The 20,770-nt window shown below is 34.6% G+C and overlaps 1 protein-coding gene across 38 annotated transcripts in view; it reads right to left on the bottom strand.

The window, feature by feature from the left end:
- Nucleotides 1-20,770, bottom strand: part of RIMS2 (regulating synaptic membrane exocytosis 2) — a 447,198-nt gene that overhangs the window by 214,373 nt on the left and 212,055 nt on the right. For 25 of the 38 annotated variants that reach the window (XM_053972036.1, XM_053972112.1, XM_053972077.1 and 22 more), the window contains 2 exons: nucleotides 2,365-2,432; nucleotides 553-672 (listed from right to left, as the gene is read on the bottom strand). In XM_053972036.1, coding sequence (XP_053828011.1) covers nucleotides 553-672; nucleotides 2,365-2,432 — 188 coding nt within the window. Of the gene's footprint in view, nucleotides 1-552; nucleotides 673-2,038; nucleotides 2,248-2,364; nucleotides 2,433-20,770 lie in introns of all 38 variants that reach the window. The other 13 variants (XM_053972011.1, XM_053972012.1, XM_053972083.1 and 10 more) reach the window with 1 other exon arrangement.

Raw genomic sequence — 20,770 nt, 5'->3', positions numbered from 1 at the left:
AAAAGAGTACATTTTGTGATAAAAACCAATAATATTAAAAAAATTTCCATTTTGTGTTTCTAAAATGTGGCAAATCAAACAATCAAAGAGAAAAATTCAACCATTGGCATACTCTGATCTGGATTGAAATGTCCTTAACTCACAGATGTTCCCCAGGTCTTCAAGGGAGATAATTTTTTTTTTCACTTTTCTTCTCTTTCTTGGGAAATAGAAGTTATACCATGGTGCAGTGCTCCATACGGAAGAACACAGACAGGACTTAGCTTGCCTAGCAAGGGTGTAATTCGTACTTTGCTAAGAAGACATCCTCAGAAAACTTCTGAAAACATGTCTAGTCTTCCAGAAAAACACAAATTTTTAAATTCTGCCAAGGACCCTGCAAAATTACTCTAGGTAAATGAATATAAAATGTGTATATTGTAATTTTGAGAATGATAAGGCATTATCAATATTGGCATGCATATGCTATATAGTATGAGAATGCAAAATTAATTATAAAAGTAGCTAGTTTAACTGAGAGAGTTGTTAGTTTCAAAATTGTTCATCACCAACCTTCAATCCAAGCATTGTTCCTGAATCTCTAGGCACACTTCCATCTTTTAGTCGCTTATTTAACAAAATCCGACCAATGAGACGATCTCCATCTTTGGATGGTTGCCAAGTTACTGGATGCTATCATATGGTGTTAATGGAAAATACAGTGAATAGCATTTTAATGAAAAATATTTCAGTAATACTTTTCATTTGCTGATATATTTTAAAAATGCTATGAAAGTATTATGATTACACTAAAATTTAATGTAAAAAAAAGACAGAAAACTGTGCTGGAAAATATTTATTTGAACATATCATTCATCAAAATGGATGTCTAATATTTAATAACATTATCAATTTTACTAAATCCAATTTGTAAACATCTACAATGATCTTTCAATCTTGATTTGACAGATATAGACAAGTACACATAGTTATCCACACACAATGATTCACACAAATTCACACCTAAGTACTGAGAAAAACATTGCTAAAGATCTAGTATAAGAATAATACTGGAAAAGAAGTTTAACTCAAACTGAAAGTTTGATACAAGAAATTTCTTATTTTTCCACTACTTCAAACATTTCAATTTTTATCCAAGACCAATAAATATTTTTAGTGTTTTATTTTCTCTCAGTAGTAGTAGATTCAAATTAAAAAATACTGTTAAAAGGTTACTTCATTTCTTCATTTTAATATTCTGTTTCTTTCTTGGAATAATTAATTCACACATGAAGCACAGTTACAATGAGCATTATTATTCCATTACTATACATGGGCACAGTTATACTTGTCTATTGGCCTAATTAATGAATTGTTAAGATTTTCTTTTGTGTAATCATAGTACTTTCTCACAGAAAAATATTATTTCATGCTCTATTTCATGCAAAATTAGCAGACACAGATAAATCTGCTCCCATTACAACTAATAACTCTAAAAAGATTTATCATAATCTCCACCAAACAGAAAGCAAAAATAAAAAATACCAAAGCAGATGGCAAAGCCTTTAATTCTGCACAGTACTGCACAAAAATTACATGGCAACAAAACAAATGAACAACCATGACAGTGAAAGGGAAAAAAGAAAAACAACTTTTCTGTGCAGAGAGACCCAATTTTCTCCCTTTTTCACCTGGGGTTTAAACTATTAATTTAATTTCAGCCCCAGGACTTTGGAAATAGTAAATCAAATAAGCCAATTGGTAGAATCCTTATTGTTAATTACTTTGTTCTTTAAGGTAATATCAAGATATGCTAATTTGCAACCATAAGAACAACATTCCTTTATGCCTCTCAATGTTTTTTTCTTAGGCTGCCAAACAGTAAAAGCCGCAAGCAAGCAAAGACTTTTCATTTGTTTTTCTTTTCTGCACCTTAAGAAATGCTATATTATCTCTAAAAACACCCTATCTTTCATTTTATGCACTATTTTAATGAGTGACAGAGAGCAAACAAAGACCAAATGAGCAGGTTAAAATGCAGGCTCCATAATCTCAGTACCTTCTCACTATGGCTATGTTCCTCGTTTAGAGTTGTGCTACTACACGTATCTACCCCAGAGTCTTTTATCTGAGGCTCAGACCATTCCAAGTCCTCTTCCAAAGAGTGGCCACCAAAGCACACCATTTTCTTTTGCCTCTCGGATAAGGTGTTAGAATCCGACAAAACTGCCTGCTCACTAGTTTTTCTTTTTCCCCTTTGACTGTCCCCTATAGGTGTGGGATAAAAAAAGGATACAAAAAAAGAAAACATGCAAAGGTGTAAATAAAACCAAGGAAATGTAAAATGATAAAGGAAACTAAATGGTAAGGCTCCACATGTCTCACCAAAGACATTGGGGATGCCTCACTGCTATGCCAAGACGTATGGTCCAACCAGTTGTAATCCATGTCTCCTGTGAGAATCAGACAGACAAGATAGTGCAGTAAAGGAAGGGTGAAAGAAAGGACAAACAAAGATACAGTAAAATTGTAAAGACTTCTGATTATCCTATCTGATTCGTGACCTCTGCAGCAGGACTTGCAAAGGGCTTCCAATAAAAAGTTGAGGCTCCAACAACAGAGTACATGGAATATAAAAAACAGTGAGGAAGGAGATACATTTGTGTGTGTCTCTGTGTGCATAAAATTATGTACAGAGCAAAGCATCATTGTGCCAGATTTATTAACTGTCCCTATAAAATTATTTACAGTAAATTAAATGAAAAGACAAATTGTATTCCTAATAGAATATCCAGAAGGGAAAGCATTTGAATACAGCATGTCTTAAGGAATTTATTTCTTTGCTTTTCTAACACAAGTCAGTATTTATTCTAATCAGATCAATAAAATACTTAAAAGAATGGCACACTGTATTCACTTTGCAGTAGATGATGTTAAGGAAAGTTAAATGAAAAAAGAAATCTAGAAACTATATTGAGAATAAAAAGCATATTAACTTTGCTTTGTCTACTGGTTAAATATAAGGATGAACTCTAGTAAGTGCAGGTACATCACAAATGGGAGTGTTTAGGTTTTTGACAAAACATAAATATTTCATAGAGTCAGAATTTAACCTCCATGGCAGACACACTGATGTCTACTGCCATGTAGAAAGAAAGATTTGAAAAACAGTTTAAGAAGAGATCTAAATTAATGCTGCTGTCCAAAGAATTAGGGAATGACTCATGTATTTCAATAAAACATTCTCTTTTATGTAGGTACTTTAAACTGTAAGTTATGCCCACACATTCTGCACTATTATGTCTCTCTCTTTTTTCCCCTCACCATTGTTACTACATGTTACATGAAAAATATTTTGCTACTGAATGCTGCATAATATTTTTATATTACTATTTGCAGGAAACAAATGTTTCATTTTCTATCAAATTTGACCAAACTAAAGCAAAGTAGTTTAGGGTTCCGTAATACAGGCCTCAAAAAACATTTTTCTATTTCTGTTACTTCAGATCCCGTTTCAGCATTGCCCAGACTATTCCACTGGAACTACATCAGTAGGGTGGTGAAATGTAACTCACAAGTCTTAGCACTGTCTTAACACTTGTATAGAAAACTTTACAGAAAGGATGTGAAGATACAGCCCCATAAAACTACAAAAAAATAATAGTGGCTTTAGTAAAGTAAAACATTCTCCTTGGAGAGGTATCACAGAATTAGCTAGGTTGGAAAAGTCCTTTGAAATCAAGTCCAACCTAATACATTGTATATGTACAATGAGAAATACAATTTTTTCACTTGTTTCCTCCTAAAATAGAAACTTGCATATGTTGTATAGAAAAAAAAATCAAGTCTCATTTTCATTTTAAAGAAGGAAATATTAAAAATACAAAGGCTTTGTTTTCAAAAAGATACTTTGAACTTAGTCCCTTACATGTACATTGCAGAGATCTTGTAGCATATTAAATAGCCTTTTCTTTCATAAAAACAGCGATAAAGTAACTTCATAAAATTATTTTGAGACCTCAATTAATTCACATTTTCTAAATAATAAATAGGTTGTAAATCTATTAATGAATGTTAACATCTTGCCTGTATTACAGATAAAAGTGTGGCTATCCTGCCAAAGGGGGAAGAAATACTCTTTGAAAGCTAGTAACATTTTGCTAACACTACTTCTGCAATGGAACTTCCAGTGCTACTTTTGCCTCCAGATATTGCTTCAAGGGATACTGAGTGAAATCATCAGTGAACTAGCCCTTACTCATAAATATACATTTAGAGATATCCAGAAGATAGCAAGAGTTCCAGCCTACATATTGCCTGATTTACAAATTCCTTGGGGCCTTTAAGCATTGGTCCCAGGCTCATTTGCTGATATAGCTGGTTTCTGCTTACTCCAAGTCCTCTTACCCATTTATTTTATTACTGTATGGTGCATCCACAAACAGTATGTGTCCAAGATTAGATTCAGTCATTTTGCAAAAATAGTTACTCTTCATCAAGTGATAAGCCCTGGAACTAAAGCTGCACAGAGGAACACCTGCAAAATTGAGCCTGTTACCTGATAAAAGCACTCCCTCTTCTTGCTCGACCATTTTCCCTTCCTTTCAAACAAGATGTAGAAGGCTTTTTTTAATTGTAGTTGTGTCTCGCAGTAAATATTAAATAATTGGCATTTATAAAATGAAAATTAAATTAGAATAAGCAACAACTCCATCCAAACACTGGTTGGTTTCATCTGTGTAAAATATGTAATCATATGTTTCCAAAAATTATCATATAAATTAGAAGTTGTAAAACTATTGCAGATCTTATAGATTTTGCCCTTAATACTGTGTTAATTGATCTAAATGACAGGCATAAATACTATGCAAGTTAATAAAAGGATGATTGTCTGGAAACCCTGTAGTGTATTACATTTCCATGACAGACATGAATGGCTTAGTATACCTACAACTTTTTGAAATAAAATTAATAGCTTGATAAAGTCACTGGACATCAGTTTTTCAATGGAAGTTCTAGATATATTAAAATCTTGACTAGATAAATTATTGTTGAAATCTTGTAAAATTAAAAGCAATATATGTAAAGCACGTAGGTCTTTGCCTACAAGAAAAAATTATAAGTAAATAAACAAAACAAAAAAAAAAAAAAAGTAAAAAAATAAAATAAAAGTTAAGTCATGATCTTTTGTAACACAGACACCATAGTTGTAAATCTGACTACCAGAAAATGCACTTGTTGCTCTCTTAGAAATTAATTATCCACAATAGAAAATAATTTATTATTGAGAATATATATATTTAGGGTATGAAGCAGAAATTGCACAGGAAAAAATGTCACTTCGTTGCTAAATTACAAAAGATATAATATCAAAATCATGATTCATGGAAAAAGGACCTAATATATTACTAAGGAAGATACAATCCTAGTTTATGCCATTATAACAATATTCAGATGCCTTTTGAGTTCAGGAGTGCAGCTGGATATAGGAAAGGACATATGTGAGGTCTGCTCTTATTAATGTCAATGAGTTCTATGTGTATATGGAAAGCTTCCAAGGGCTAATCAGGTCGGGAGAAGAACCACATCAGTAACCTTGCCCTTCTGTAGAAACGGGGTTAAGCTGAAGCCTTTGTAACCTAACTGTAACCTTAATTTGTAACCAAACTGTAACCTTACTGGTGTTCAGTGTGCTTTTCCTATTTTCTCTGGACAAAACCGAAAAGGCAGAGGAAAAGATTTTTTTTTCTTTTATATTTGGCAACCCCCAGCAATGGGACCTTCCTGTAGAAATGGGAACTTTGAATGTTAGAGGATATTTTAAAAGACTTTTAGTCAGTTTCTGTTTCCCTTTATTTTAATGTTTTATTACGTAGTTTTTTGTTTCCTATAATGGCTTTCTCACACAGAAATACAATAACTGAGTATTTTTTAGAAAGCATTACAGAATTTGTATCTAACATACAAGGTGCATGTCTGCTCCTTTTTGAATGCTGTTTAAGTTCATGGTCAAGTCCAAAATCATTTATCTTCCAAACAGGCACACACCATAAAGCACTCTGTGTTATTGGCTGTTCTACTCATACAGAGTTATTTGGACGCTCTAAAGTGCCCAACATCTTCATATAGGATATAAGCCCAACCCAGGCCCTTTCTACCTAAAGCAAGACCTTTCTAAACTGTCAACTGTTTCCCTTAGTAAACTAAAAACATATCCTTGCTTTGAACCAAATAAACCAAAAACTTGTTCTCAAATTCAAATCTCATTGCCAAAAAGGACAGGTCATATAACTTTAGGCTGAGGAGACTACCTGACTACATGGTGTATCCTGAACACATACTGCTGACTACTTGAGCCAGTAATGGAACATATATGTCATTACTCAAAACTGCAAATGATTTAACCTTGCCATTAAGTATTTTCCCCCTCCAAGCTAATTTTCAGCATAAGGTACAGTGAGCTGAACACATCCCATATACCTATGTCTATATCCTTCTCCTAACTGCACAGCTCCCAGTGCAGCCCTGTACCAGAAGGTCTCTGAAGTAAAAAGTGGACTACTGCTATTAAGAACTTCCATTTAAGCAGGTTACTTTCTGTGTTAACAATACTATCCATCCAGACTGCCACACAGTGGGTGACTCCAAAGAGGAGCTACACAGCTAGAATTGCCTGGAGGTGATTATATGAGTGCTTAAACAATTGTTTTGTCAGCTATGGACATTTCAGGGACATTCTAGCTTTTGGTGCAGGAGCAGATGTAAAGCTGCCTTGCCGACATCTACAACACTGCCTGTCACACAGCTGACTGTAAAGCACAGAAATATTTTCCAACACAGTCACTGATGAAGTTTGAGCACTGATTACAAAAAGAAGCACCTTCCTGCAGGGCTTGCAGAAGGCTTTGAAAAATCCTACTATGTATTGCAACATTTCTTCTTGGGAAACTATTATTTCTCTGGATTTGTCAACATTCAGCATGGAACAGATTAGGAAAATGTCTGAAATATCTGGTCCTACCAAAGCAAAAAAAAGAGAAGCTGTTCTTTGTGTAAAGAATATGAAATATATTTTGACATTTAATAAGTGAAATACAGAGAAATGCAGGGGAGAAAAATGTATAAATCTTCATTAGTGAATAGCAGAGTGCTGTATTCCACAAGGCAGGTGAGAAAAGAGACTGGGGGAGGTGGGAGCAGGTAACTGCATACCCATGTGGCAAGAATGATGACAATGACACCATACAAATATTGAATAGAGATGCTGCTATCAAAGAAATGTCTCTGGACCTCATGGGCTAGTTGCTGAGAACTTAGTAATATCCCGAATTTCTTTTATTTGTTTTTTTGTTTTGTTTTGTTTTGTTTTAAGGGATACTGTTCAGGGGAAAATCTTACTAAAAGATTTTACTTGAAGACCCTGGTTTACCCTCAAAAACTATGTAGCCTTGCTTTCAACTACTACAAGAACTGCTTAACAGAAAACATATTACTCTTGATGTAAATGCTTACCTAATGTAAAGGTGAAAGGGTTTCAGTATGTCTATTTCATTCTGGTTCCCTTCCTGAAACTGAGACTTAGGAGCACTATTAATAGAAGAATATTTACTGGAAGTATTTTTTTAAATTATGTTTTGCTGGAAGGATTTAAATTGCAGAAAATACTTTCTTCAAAATTATATTTTCTAAAACAAAATTATGTTCAGTCTGTTAGTCAAACATATCTTGAGAAATATGTTTCCTTGGAATACATGGAAAGAAAGCATATCAACATGGCAAATACACTTGGTCACAGCTCAGTACACAAGCTGGATGACCTTATACACTTACAATTATGTCTCTCATATGACACCTGAAGTGTGACCTTATATGCCACACCATGACCTCTATCATACGATTCAATACACAAACTTAATCAACAAGAAAATGGACAAGTACAGTTTAGTTATGGGAGACAGACAGACATTTTATACTGTGGTCCCAGTCTACCACTGCCAGTTTGTTTCCTTATTAGGATTCAAACATTTCAGATTTGCACACCTGTGTTACATATTCCCTGCTACTTTAATAAGATCAGGGAAAACAAGAACTAATTAAGTGTAATGTCCTATGGGTTTCTCTCTGGCTTGATTATCTTTAAGATTTTATCTTAGGAAGATACTTATTTCAAATTATGCTTTTGACCCTACTGGTAGCATTTTCACTGTTTCCCTTCTTCCTTCTGTCATTACAAAATTTAGACCCTGTACCTGAAAAAAGGAAGTTCTTTAGGCAGAATACAAAGGAAAACATTGAAAAGTTTCAATAAGACAGTATTTTTGGATCATGCCCAGCAGCAAGTAATCAAAAACAATTTATTACTCTTTCATTATTATTTTTAAAATACATCTTTTCCTTTTTCTTCCCTATTCACATCCATAAAGACCACATAGGTATTCCTGGGCTGACCTCACACATCTTCCCTGACTGTGTGTTATAACCATGCATCTCTTCACCTTAGGGTTGCAACTGACAGCTTGATCACAAGTTCTTCACCATCTCAGGCCTGGAACCAGTATCAGCAATAGCAGCTTGCTTACACCTGAATGAGGGATTTATATAAAGAGGAAACAATGCAGGGGAGAATAATCCTATTAAAGAATCTCATATCTGGCCCTTCTTCCAGCAGCTTAGTGTTGTGTAATACTGTGAAAATGTTCTCACCAACTAAAACCAGAAAGCCCATTTAGGTATTCCCAACGAGCCCAACCTTTTTCACAGACTAGCCTGCTGAAAGTTAACTACTTGGATATAATGCACAGAGGAATCATTTGGCATCTAGAAGGTGAGGAAAATCCCTGTATTTCCTGAATCACTGAAATCCTGATTCAGAAAAATGAGCCATCTTGACAACTGCTAAGGAAGCACAGAATCCAACAGTTCTGTGATGTGTTGGAGTTGCTGCACAACTGGGAACCAAACCACACACGCACAAGAAATTCTGTCCTCAGACTTTGAAACCAGTCCAGGCAAACTCAACTGCTTTGCTGCCAACAGGAAGCAACAGTAAAACCTGACAAGCCAGTTGGAAACCAGCCTTATAGTCCCCTTGAAGTGAAGACAGTTCATAATTGGAGCACTATGAAAATTTGTGAGAAATAGCTGCAAAGTTTAGGAAACAGCTTTGGGGTTTTGTATGCTCTCAGTACCTATTTCCATTAGACTTTTCATTACCATTTTATATACACTCACTGAAGAGGGCTTGGTTAAACTGAAGAAATAAGTAGCTTCAGGAAAACTCTATTTAGCATTAGTAGACATATTTGTTTATGCAGTTCACTTTGTCCTGGCTTACCCTATACTCAGCTTTCCGCAGATATACACACTTTCTACATCCTGAAGTTGTGACTGTGCCAAAATTACCACCAGAGTAGCTCCAACAAGGCTGCCTGGCATCTCCAAGTCTCAGGCCCATAGGATTTAATGCACATGAACTGAATTCTAAGTAACACCCTATTTCTATTTGGATAGAAATAAGCTCTCTACCTTTGAGAGGCAGTGCATAACCAGGTGCATTTCATTCCTTTTAGTAATGGGCATACATTGACAGGGAGCCTATAATAATGTTTTCTATATGCATAGTTCCTTCTAATACTTATTAACAAAAGAAAAAAGAAACCAACAAAGAAAACAAAAAAACCTCCCTTATATTGTGTACTTGTTTACTTTCAATTTTTACTGCTTTGATGCCAACACTAATTATTACAGAAAATAACCCCAAGCAACTTTGAATCAGTATATCTTAATTAATAAGTAAGCTTCAAATTTGCAAAATGAAGACAACAGGAGACCAAGAAAGACAGCAAAGGAATGGGTTCTTCATGAGGCACAATATCAAATTCACAAATAAGGACAAGGACTTAACATGCCAGTTGTACTCATGACAGAGCTGTACTAATTTCATCAAGAGAACTATCAACCATAAGTAAAGCTGAAATAGTGAACATGTCAGGAAGGAAAGTCTTCTTAGCTCAAGTGTAAAGAAGCATAAATATATTTATTCATAACAATTTCCTATCTTTTAACCCCAATATCATGTAGAGCTAATCCTAATGAAAGGAGACATTACTAACATGGAGATGGCTCCTTTCATAGGCACATCATTATCTAGAATCAATTTCCACCATCAGCCCAGCAGCCACCCACATATCATGACTGAGGATCACCCAGCTGTTTCATTGATCACATTTTTTTCCTTTCTCTCCACTACTTCCTGTCAACACCACTGACATCTTGCTACCAACAAGTAATATTAAGAATTACTCATTTTGTGATTTTCAGTAAGAGATAAACAATATAAAAATAATGTATATAATTATTTTTATCTAATAGAAAAATTAATCATCAACAAAAATAATAAGAACTTAAAAATAGAAAAACTTTTAAACTTTTTGAGGTGAAACAGTCTTATAAAATAACCAAACCAGTATCTAAGTTCTATATACTTGCTGCCTTTTTCTGCTCAGTTTTTAGATTTTGTTTGGGATGAAAATACATTTTTACTTTTACCCTTGGACATGGCTGTTATCCTACAAGGACAGCTGAAGGGAAGGAGTAATGCAAAAAAAGGTCCAGTCCATGTTTTTAAGCATAGTATTACCAATAATTTCTTACAAACTTTCAGTGGGTACAGAAGAAGACTCTAAATTCACTCTAAATGTCTTGATCACTGATGAGGAAATGCACATTTCAGATTAGAAATAAAAATAACCTTTAAAAAATCCTCTGTATTACATATTTGAACAACTAGTATTTCAATAGTAAATCATCATTCAGAAGTTAAACTGATTTATTTTCTTGTCTGTAATTCTCAGCTTACATTATGCAGAAAGACACGGGCAAATTTCAAAATTCTACCTAACAATCAAGAGAGAAGTAAATGTCACCTTTTAAACTGTGTGTAACAAAGAAATACAGCATTTCTTTACAATTTATAGCAGTTTTTTTTTTTCTTTAAACCTGACCTAACATTTTACATGTGGAGTAAAAATAACTTTCTGGTTGTCTAAACAAGTTTAATTTTTAATCTGCTACCTTCGCAAAACTAAACTGCAGGAGACACAACATACATTCCCTTTACTTTTAAAATTATTTTCTTTAAGAAACAAGAGATTAATAGCAGGTGTAAGTCCAAAGCATCATCTATCCCTGGCAGTACACATGCCATAAATGATCTAGAAATATGCAGTACATCTGCTGATTCAGTTAGCTGTAGTGGAAGCAAAAAAAACAGTGCAAGAGGCTTTTTCATCACCTTGACACTGCAATAAAAGCCTTTGTAAACTAGTAATTGGATCATTAATTATTGATCTCCCCTTTAGCAGTCATGATGAAGAAAGTAATTTGGTATATGTAAAAATACCTATTGTTTTGAGTTTGCTTACATGCTATTTTTGTCAAACCACCTTCTTTGAAGGAAATTAATTACCTCTTTAAAGAGGAACAGAAAACCTGAAAATGAAACTCCAGTGGATCCCAGAAATAAAAATCATAATCAACTGTCTTATTTAGTTTCACACCTTCTGTGCACAGGCTTGACAGTGTGATACTGTATAATCAAATTAGTTCAGAGCAATGATCTGTTACACCTGGGTTACAGCTTAAAGAACAGATGTGCAAAAATAAAATACCAATGATGGTGGTTGTTTTTTAAGACACTTCGGCACAATGAAGGTTATTTTGCTCATGTATACACGTTTATACATACATGCAGGAAAATTCCCATACACATTACATTAAGAAGAAGGTTTGGATGCAAAATTAAATATTCGGAAGGTAAGAGTGGTACAAGACTTACCTTGCCATGAAGCATTTATTTAGTCCCTATACAAATGTATTCATGTATAATATTTCACAATACTATGGTAAAGTCCCCCATTCCCACAATGGATCTTCTGTGCACAGAAAGAAAGGTGTAGCTTAAATAAGTAACTAGTTAATATCATTGTTTCTTCAGTTAATGACCCCATTTATTAGTTACTGAACATAATCTAAATGCAGATCTAAATGCAAAATTATTTGTCTCCTGAGAGCTCTGGAGCTTTGAGAATATTCTCCAGAAGTCAGGGTTAAATTCGAGGGATTGCTCTTTGTGGACTGTCTGCATAATGAAATGAACAATTAACCTCCTAAAATGAGCTGCTGACATACAGATGTACCATCAAACACTTTGAAGTATTCCAAACAATTTTCAGTGCCAAACATAAGAAATACAGGGCTTGACTTTTCTTTAATATTTTCTAGGATTTTAGTTCTCCCTCTTTATACCTATTCTTAGAAAATGGCAAGAATTTATACAAATCTACTCACAAAATAAGAAGTAAATTTTATTATATGATTAAAACAAACAGAAAAAAAAATCATATTCCCAACATTTATCCAAGATTGCTTATGTCTATGTATACAAGCTGGATGGAATCTCCTTCAAACAGAAATTCCCTAAGAATGTACTTCAAAGAAAACCAATATGGTTTAAAAAATGTTGTGGAGATTTAAGGGTAAGATTGGTAAAGCAATAAATAGAGAGATACAGATACAACCTGCATTTTAAATTAATTTAGAATCCTAATGAAAAAAAAGTATATTTTTTCATTGTAATTTGCACTGTCTTCAATATTTCAGAAGAATATAGAACAATGGAAAAAGTGTCCACAGAAGAATAGTGGATGTTAGCTCTGCAATTATTTCATTTCACTGAATACATAAAGAAGCACGTTGCTCAGGGACCTTTCCACAGTCAACAAGAACTACACTCATAATTATAGCCTTCATGGTAGCTGAAGCTGTAATAAAAGTTACATAAGGGATTTAATCTCAGTCTCTTGTTTTTGTATGATCACAATTACCCAAAAATATATCTCCTGAGGCTAAATATTTCCAGAATGAGTTTAAGTAAAAGGTCAGTATTTTCCACTACTTTTCAAGGAAAATTCCCTCACATCCTCTACTTGTTAATGTTTAAATTTCTGGAAATTTGTGATAAGAAAAAAAAAGTCATAATACTTAATGCTTGCGAAACCATCAGAGAATTCTGCCTCATAAATTGGACCAGGCCCTACACTATGGAGGCTCTCATTGCTCAAAGCAGTCCTTCAGACAATGTAACCTGTCTGGTTCACACAGAGGTTTTCAGAACCAGACACATTGTGTAGCAGAGGCTGGACCAGCCTTCTCTTCTGCAGGTAGAACAGCTGCATTCACAAAATAGAAGGTGCATAATTGTGATGTAAACATTGAGAATATACAGCTTAAAGGGAGGTCAGTAACTTACTCTTGTTACAAATGTATTAAGGTCAACAAAGCAATATACTTCAAAAGACTTCAAGTGACTTCAGATAGAGTTGAGTAAGACAGTTGTAGTACAGCCAGGTTCAAACCATTCTCTCCCCTGCTTCATTTGCTCATTTCCTTAGGTGTGCACCTCACTGACAATATAATTTATCCAGATTAACACAACTCTTCAAACCAAAGTTTTACATTTGTCTTGTGACTGTCCACTTCAGTTTCATTCTCAGATAAACTGCTAGTGAAGTAACCTGCTACTGCCTAAAGAAGACTAACAGAAAATGCATCATAATTTGTCCAAAGACCTGTGCACTTCACTTATGAACTACTTATTCATCTCTATGCAGTATGAAGCGGAAGGTCCTTGATGAAGAAGCATAGCAAGAAATATGAAAATTACATGTAAATATTTTTGGTTGATTGGAGGGTTTTTGAGTTTTTTTATTCATTTTAAATTAAAGAGGCTTCCTCTTTTCATTATGCATTCTTAATATGAATGACTATAACACTCAGATGTGAAAAAAACAGGTGTGGGATACAGCTGGCACAGGTGTCAAAACAATGACCTTACAGATATGGCCAGCTGATTTGTAAACAACAAAAGAATCATTCCCCTGATTTAAATCTGGCAGTGAACACTTGGAAATGCCTCCATTAGTCCCTTGGAAGACTGCTCAGCAAATTTTTCTTAGACTTCCCAAAACACTCTTCTGCCTCTGTCTGCTCAGCACAGACAAAATTGCATAGAGCATCTTTGCTGTACTGTAAGTACTGCAGTCTTGTCAGAGTGAAGGTATTATAAAAATGCAGAGCATGAATAAGCTATAATAAATTTATTATGATTAGACTATTGTAGTACCTGAGTCTGCCATTTTTTAAAAGTCTGTGATAATATTTTACTTATTTTACAGTGATTAGAAATAATTTTAACCACCAGTATTTTTCTGTTGCTGCTTATTATAATGCAAGTAAATTTGGCCTATTCATATCTATCAAAAGAAAATAAAATTGGATTCAAATGAAATTTTGATTGGTAATACTGAAAATATACAACTAGTGACACCATTAGCATTTATTATTCTGCATTTTATAATGGACTGTGACTGTAATTCCCTTTCTCGAATTTGTTGAAATAAGGAGATACCACAGATTTTTGCAAACCTAGAGATTCATTTGTTGACATAAAGAGGTTTATTTGTTGACATAAAGGGTTTTGTAAATGTAGAATTGGCTATGCTCACAGTTATACACTCTACACAACACAAGCAGTTAATGACTTTTTAGGGTGACATTGCTGTTCTGCTTTTCCTTTTTTTTTTTTTTTAGATCATCCTCTGTCAAATCCAATAAAGAACTGGAAAGTATGATATGCTTTGGGAATAACAACTTTGCAACTTTGGCAAACTACTCATCTCAATGTAAACAGTTACAGATTTTTAACTGCTTCTCTGCCACAATTCAGCATCTTTTTCTTTTTCCTTGTTGATTTCAAATGAGATCTTATGCAAAAAAAAATTATTTCTACATTTCGTAGACTCATAGAATGATTTGGATGGGAAGATTCTCTAGTTCCAACACTCAATTTCATAAATGACTATGTTATTAAGAAGTTTTTTGTAACTTTCTTCTTTCTTTGTTTTTGCAACATCCTTTCTTTTATAAGGGAAGTATAATAAGGAATTTGTTATTTCTTGAAGTAAAGTCAGAAGCAACAAAATTTTACAATTAAAAAAATCCTATTTCCTGACCTTCATATATTTCCAAGTATAAAAGTGTTCCAATGGGGGGAAACTAAAACTTCACTGCACTTTGTCTTTAATTTCAGCTACTGCACACCCCAAGAACTTAGTAGGAGATTGCCTTTTCCTAGGGAGCAGAGAAGTTCAATAGGATCCTTCAAAGCCTTTAACTTAAATGTCCCTTGCAACCATAAAATCTTTTATACTTATTTTCCAAATCTTTTATACTTATTTCCACATGCAATCAACATCGTGTAATCAGACATGGGAGTTAAATAAATGGGTGAGTGCAATCCTAGAGCAAGACAACTTTCGATACAATTTTACTCAGCTACTTGTCTCAACCGGCATCAAACCATAACTTCCTGAGCCAGTACAGTGCCATGGTCTTCTCACTGGCAGCTGCCACTTTCATACTTCATTCTTTGTGTCCCTGAACATGACAAGGAAGCATTCCAGGTGATACCTTAGAGTAAGCCATAGCTTATGAGCTACCAATCCACAGTGTAACAGGAGACCTACATGACCATTGACCTCATCCTGACAGCTTGGGTACACTGAGGAATGGGAGCTAAGTAATCTAAAGCAGGCATAGTGAAATAGTTGACTCTCCAAGATTCATGCACTTTTTAGCTTCTGTAGAAGCTGTCTACTCCAGTAACAAACACTTCAGAACTGTTGTGTAACCAGCACACCAGGTATGGTGGATGTCAAGACTGCAATACTTTCCCTAGTTTAAAGGCACCCTTTGGATTTCTCTCTCGGGGCTCCTAGGTCAGGGTGACCCCAAGAGAGATCGTAGAGAGTCTTTTCTTCCCTAGCCTGAACGCAGACAAATGAGGAGCCTGGAATGCTTGTGATTGCGCTTTCAAGGTTGTTTATTTCTTCCTTATCTATAATATTTTCTCTCTGACCTGCCGTGGTCCGCCTAGTACAGAAGCCATAGCAGTCTGGCCTCGAGTCCTGGGTGGCTCCCACATTATATACTCAAAACTACATGTACCATGTTTACAGTTCCCGCACCAATACCTAAGATCTATGTTGGACAGTGTGTCTCCACCTTCACACCAAGACACGGAGGACAAGAAGAACAAGAAGGTCAGGACGCGCCCGAATCCCTCCATCTTGTCCCCTGAACCCGTTATCTTAAAAACCCCAAAATTCTGTTTTTCACCCTGTGTTAATTTCACTATCACACAACTCAAACCCTTGTGACTTGTAATTCCTCGTACAAAATTGACAGCTTTCCACAGGCTAAAATTGAAGCCACAGATGTTTTGGACCTCTTGCCAAGGTCTCTGAGCTCCCTGCCAGAGTCTTGAGACAGCCAGGGCAGCCAGAGGGATGTCCTGGACTCCAACAGCACCCATCAGGAGAACTAGTGGGCAGACAGCACAGGAAAGCACTGGTGTGGGTTGTTCTTCCTCAAACGCTGCGTGACAAAGGCAGACATTCCACACTGGAGACTTCAGGCCCTGTTCCCAGCCCTGGCCTTGTACAATGCCTTGGTTACTTAATCTGCTAGAAGAGATTTGTGGTAGTACTACCACAGAAATTAATCATAAAAAGAGCAAATTTGGGAGAGCTTCAAACACAGAAAAAGGGTTATGAAGTCAATCCACAGAAATGAACAAATGCTATTAGAAGAAAATAAAATGTATATTACAGTTTAAGAATTTAGAGATTTTGTTTTTTGCAAATTTTACGAGACCCAGAAGAAGGAAGAAGACTGTCATGCAGAAAGTTGAAGAAGCAAGCCGGCAGTTAGAGGAAAGTGAACTGAATGAAGGAAAAAAATTGATCCTCGGTTTTGTTTAAATGGTTTGTCCCTGAACAGAACCCAGATTTTAGCAAGTGACCTCAACTGAAATCTAATAATTATAAAAATAGTTAGCTGAAATGTGGATCTTCAGTTCTTCACAAAAGAGTAATGAGCAAAGGACTCAAAAATACAAGGGACTTGAATGCTAAGCTTAGTTCTGACAGTGATCCATTGATTTCCAGACCATAAAACCAAGATAATAAAGCTTTCTTCCACTTACAGAGATAAAGGAATGAATGCAAGCCATTCAAACACTACTGTGATGTGTGTTCTGCAAAGGACCATTAAAAGATTGGACCATTAAAATAACCCAAGCTCTTTTAATAAGAATTAAAAGAATAAATATGTCTCATTTCTCCAGATACCATCCATTTCCTACAGTGAAAAAGGCAGATGCTGAAAAAGGACCATGGGGTAATAAGCAAAAAGAAATTGGTACAGATCAAATATTTCAAAGCAAAGTATAGCTGACCATGCAATCTAGTTACTTACATTTTTTTAATTCATATGTGATTCTGAAACACAACAATGTTGTTCAAGGGAAGAAGTAATGAGAGATGGGCTCTGATTCTGTGCACAAAGGAGCAAATACCTTATCAAAGGTGAATGCCCAGAGTTTAGATTCATCTGGCTGATATGTAGAATCTTATTTTGGTACACTGCAAATTTAGTTTTCAAGAGTAACCTTAATTTTTTACACAAGTACCTTTTTGTAAAAGCTCTTCTTTACAGTTCTTGTTTGCTTTTAAGTTAAATCACATCCTAGAATGATTATTTGGAAAAGAGAAAGAAATTACATTAAAAATTCGCCTAGTTCAGCTATTTCACAGAAAGCTAATGTAAATTTAATTAGTCTATGTATAAATAAAGTAAAAGAATAAATAAATGTGATCACAGCTGTGATGCTTGGGAGTATACACACATACTTTTTACTCAATTCAGATATTGTTAATGTCAATATTAAAAAAGCATTAATTATACCTTAGCAAGTATTATGTTATATTTACCAACACCAAAATACTGTTCTCAGTCCATATTTGACATCACCCAGAATGTTGTCAGATTGTATTCCAAATACAGATGTGAGAAAGAATTTGGTCAGCATTTCTCACATTGTACTTATGGAGTAGTTTATTTCTTCTGGCTTAGGAAAATGCTTGGCTTTGTTTTATATAGATATAGCCCTTTTAAATAAGTGTGGATGGGGATTTTTCTGTTTTGCTTTCTGCTAACATTACAGAAATAAGGATCATTGAAACAAAAGTATGCCCATTAATTAAACTACATTAAATACACTGAAGTTATTCATGGACACACTTTTTTTTTTAGAATTGAGAGGAAAAAGGTCTTTATTCATATACAAAATTCTCATTTTTGAATTTATAAAATACAGTAAAAATTATAATACATCACTTTCATCTGTCAAGCATAATTACTTTTGTAGCTTGAAACAATTTGCCTTTGGTGACTAGGGTCACATGAAGTATATTATGCCATAATGTGCATTGTTACAAAAGCCTTATGTGAAAATTCACAAACTTTTGATCTTTCTGTAAGCAGCTAATGCTATATTTAATGGAATTGTTCCAGAACTTCACAATGAAAAAGATCTGCTTGCAGTAAAACAATAGGCATTTTTCAGATGTTGAATACTGTTTTGTTAATCAGTTCTACATCAATTGTTTTCATTATTTTGCCCTTCTGCACACAATGCACATAAATCCCCAGCTTCTTTCTCATTAGAACTTTGTCCAAAATCTGCACTACATTGTGCACACTATGGAGAACACTTGATAAAGAAAAATGACAGTATTATGTCTGCTTCAACATTACTATAAACAGTCAACATTTTAAAATATTGCCACTGTTTCAATACTTATTCCTGGAAATTTATTTCCTATTATTTCATATTACCATATTTTTTCACATTGTTTGCTGCTGGGACAACAGTTAGAGATATAAACAAGCTAACTAGATTTCTAGCTTTGACTATGCATTAGCATTATACTTAGTAGAAAAGATAACCATAATCCGTATAAATGCCTCCAAAGGAAATAGAAAAATTCTCAGCTGACTTCTGAATTCATGACTTGCATATTTTGCCCTTTGCTCTGCCTTGTTCATTATTCATGACTCAGGATAACAGATACCAGGATACATTAACATTTCAAACTGAAAAGAAAATTCAATTTTTGTACCCTTTCCTACCAGTAGAATTACTTCTCAACTACAGGCAAAAAGTATCTTTCAGTGCATATTAAAATCTTTCCCTAAAGCAAGTTCCATACTTTAATGAAGAACTTTCAATATGCCAACATTAAGTATCACATACACTTGCCATGCTGGATTTCCACTACTATTGCTGGTACTTTTCAGCCATTTTCTTTGCAGAGTTGTAAAGACCCGATGATGGGTAAAGGGCATCTAGCATCTAATTTCTTAGAAGATTGCATAAGTGGAAACTCATATAACTCTAACTTTCAAAACAAGAACTTCAGAAAGTCACCTTTGCCCAGACAAAACGCAAAAGTTGCCAATGAACATCACAAATAAAACTAAGATTTCCAGTCATTGTTATGCTAAAAAAGAACTACAAAAATGTGAAGCACCACTGAAGTCTGGTGATTTCTGGATGAAATCTGCCCATACTGCAAGTTTAAAAGGCACTGTTTCCACAGGAAAATCAGCCTGTACCTCATGAGCCTCTTCAAGCTTGTACAACTCCAACTGGAACTTGCTTTGCAAGCAGAACTTTTCTGATTTTTGGAATTGAGAAATAAACCATCTTTTTCTCCCACATCTCTGGGGTGTTTACAAGGAACAGTGGAGTGAAGAGATTTGACAGGGATGGCAGCTCTTTTCACTAAGACACCAATTTAAAAGTCATCTTCCAGAGGAAATAAAACACTTCCAGCTGTGGCTAAGGAAGGAATAATACAACTGATATTAAACAAATATATTGTGCTAAGAATACAATCTCATAAGATTCATGAACACTTTGCTTTTTTGAATTTCTACACTGAATGAGAAAGTAACTTCAGAGTTTATTTGTTCCCCATGTTTTAATTTATTTATAAATTTGCATATAAATCAAATAATAATAGGACTCACCACTAAGAGTAACATAATGAAAGATATTAAAACAATTTTTGTTATAAATCATGACAGTCACAAAACAAATTAATAAGAAATGGCAAATGCTTTGGTAGTGTCAAGTTCTCTGCTTTGTCTCTACTTTCTATTTCTTTAGTTGTAAGTTCTGTGTAACAATGCAGAGATATAAGCAAAACAGGTGAAGTTTATAGCAAGCTTAGATTATTGCATAGTATACAATCTGCTTTTTTTTTTTTTTTCCTAGTGAATTGACTGTTTAGGAAACATTTCTAAAACCATGGATTTTTCTGGATGTTCGTGAATTTACTGATGCTAGTAAATTTTTTCTTTTGAAATAATACAAAAAAATATTCATATTGCAATTCATATTGCAATGAATGCCTTAACAGATAAATCTCTCTGTATGATGGACTCATTTCATATATTAAAAAAAATTGTTTTAAAATGCTGGTAGCATGCAAGATGGATTTACAGCATCACCAAGGCCACTGTCATGTACTTCCCTATTTTCTTCATCAAACATCAGTATAGCAAATGTCACCCTTTAATCTCAGAATACTTTAAAAATACAATCCTGTAGATTCAGAGAATAGTTTGGATTGTAAGGGACCACTAAAACTCCTAGACTAACCCCACTGCAATGGGAAGGGATATATTCTACTGCACCTGGTTGCTCAGAGGCCCAGCCCACCTGACCTTGAAAATTTCCAGGGATCCCCATTCCCATCTATCACATCTCTGGACATTCTGTGCTAGTGTTTTAACACCCTCTTTCTAAAAACCATCTTCTTCA

The sequence above is a fragment of the Vidua macroura genome, chromosome 1 (assembly GCF_024509145.1).
Source record: "Vidua macroura isolate BioBank_ID:100142 chromosome 1, ASM2450914v1, whole genome shotgun sequence".
Classification (NCBI taxonomy): domain Eukaryota; kingdom Metazoa; phylum Chordata; class Aves; order Passeriformes; family Viduidae; genus Vidua; species Vidua macroura.
Note: the sequence above shows the minus strand (reverse complement) of the source record. Positions and strands in the feature narration are given on the sequence as shown.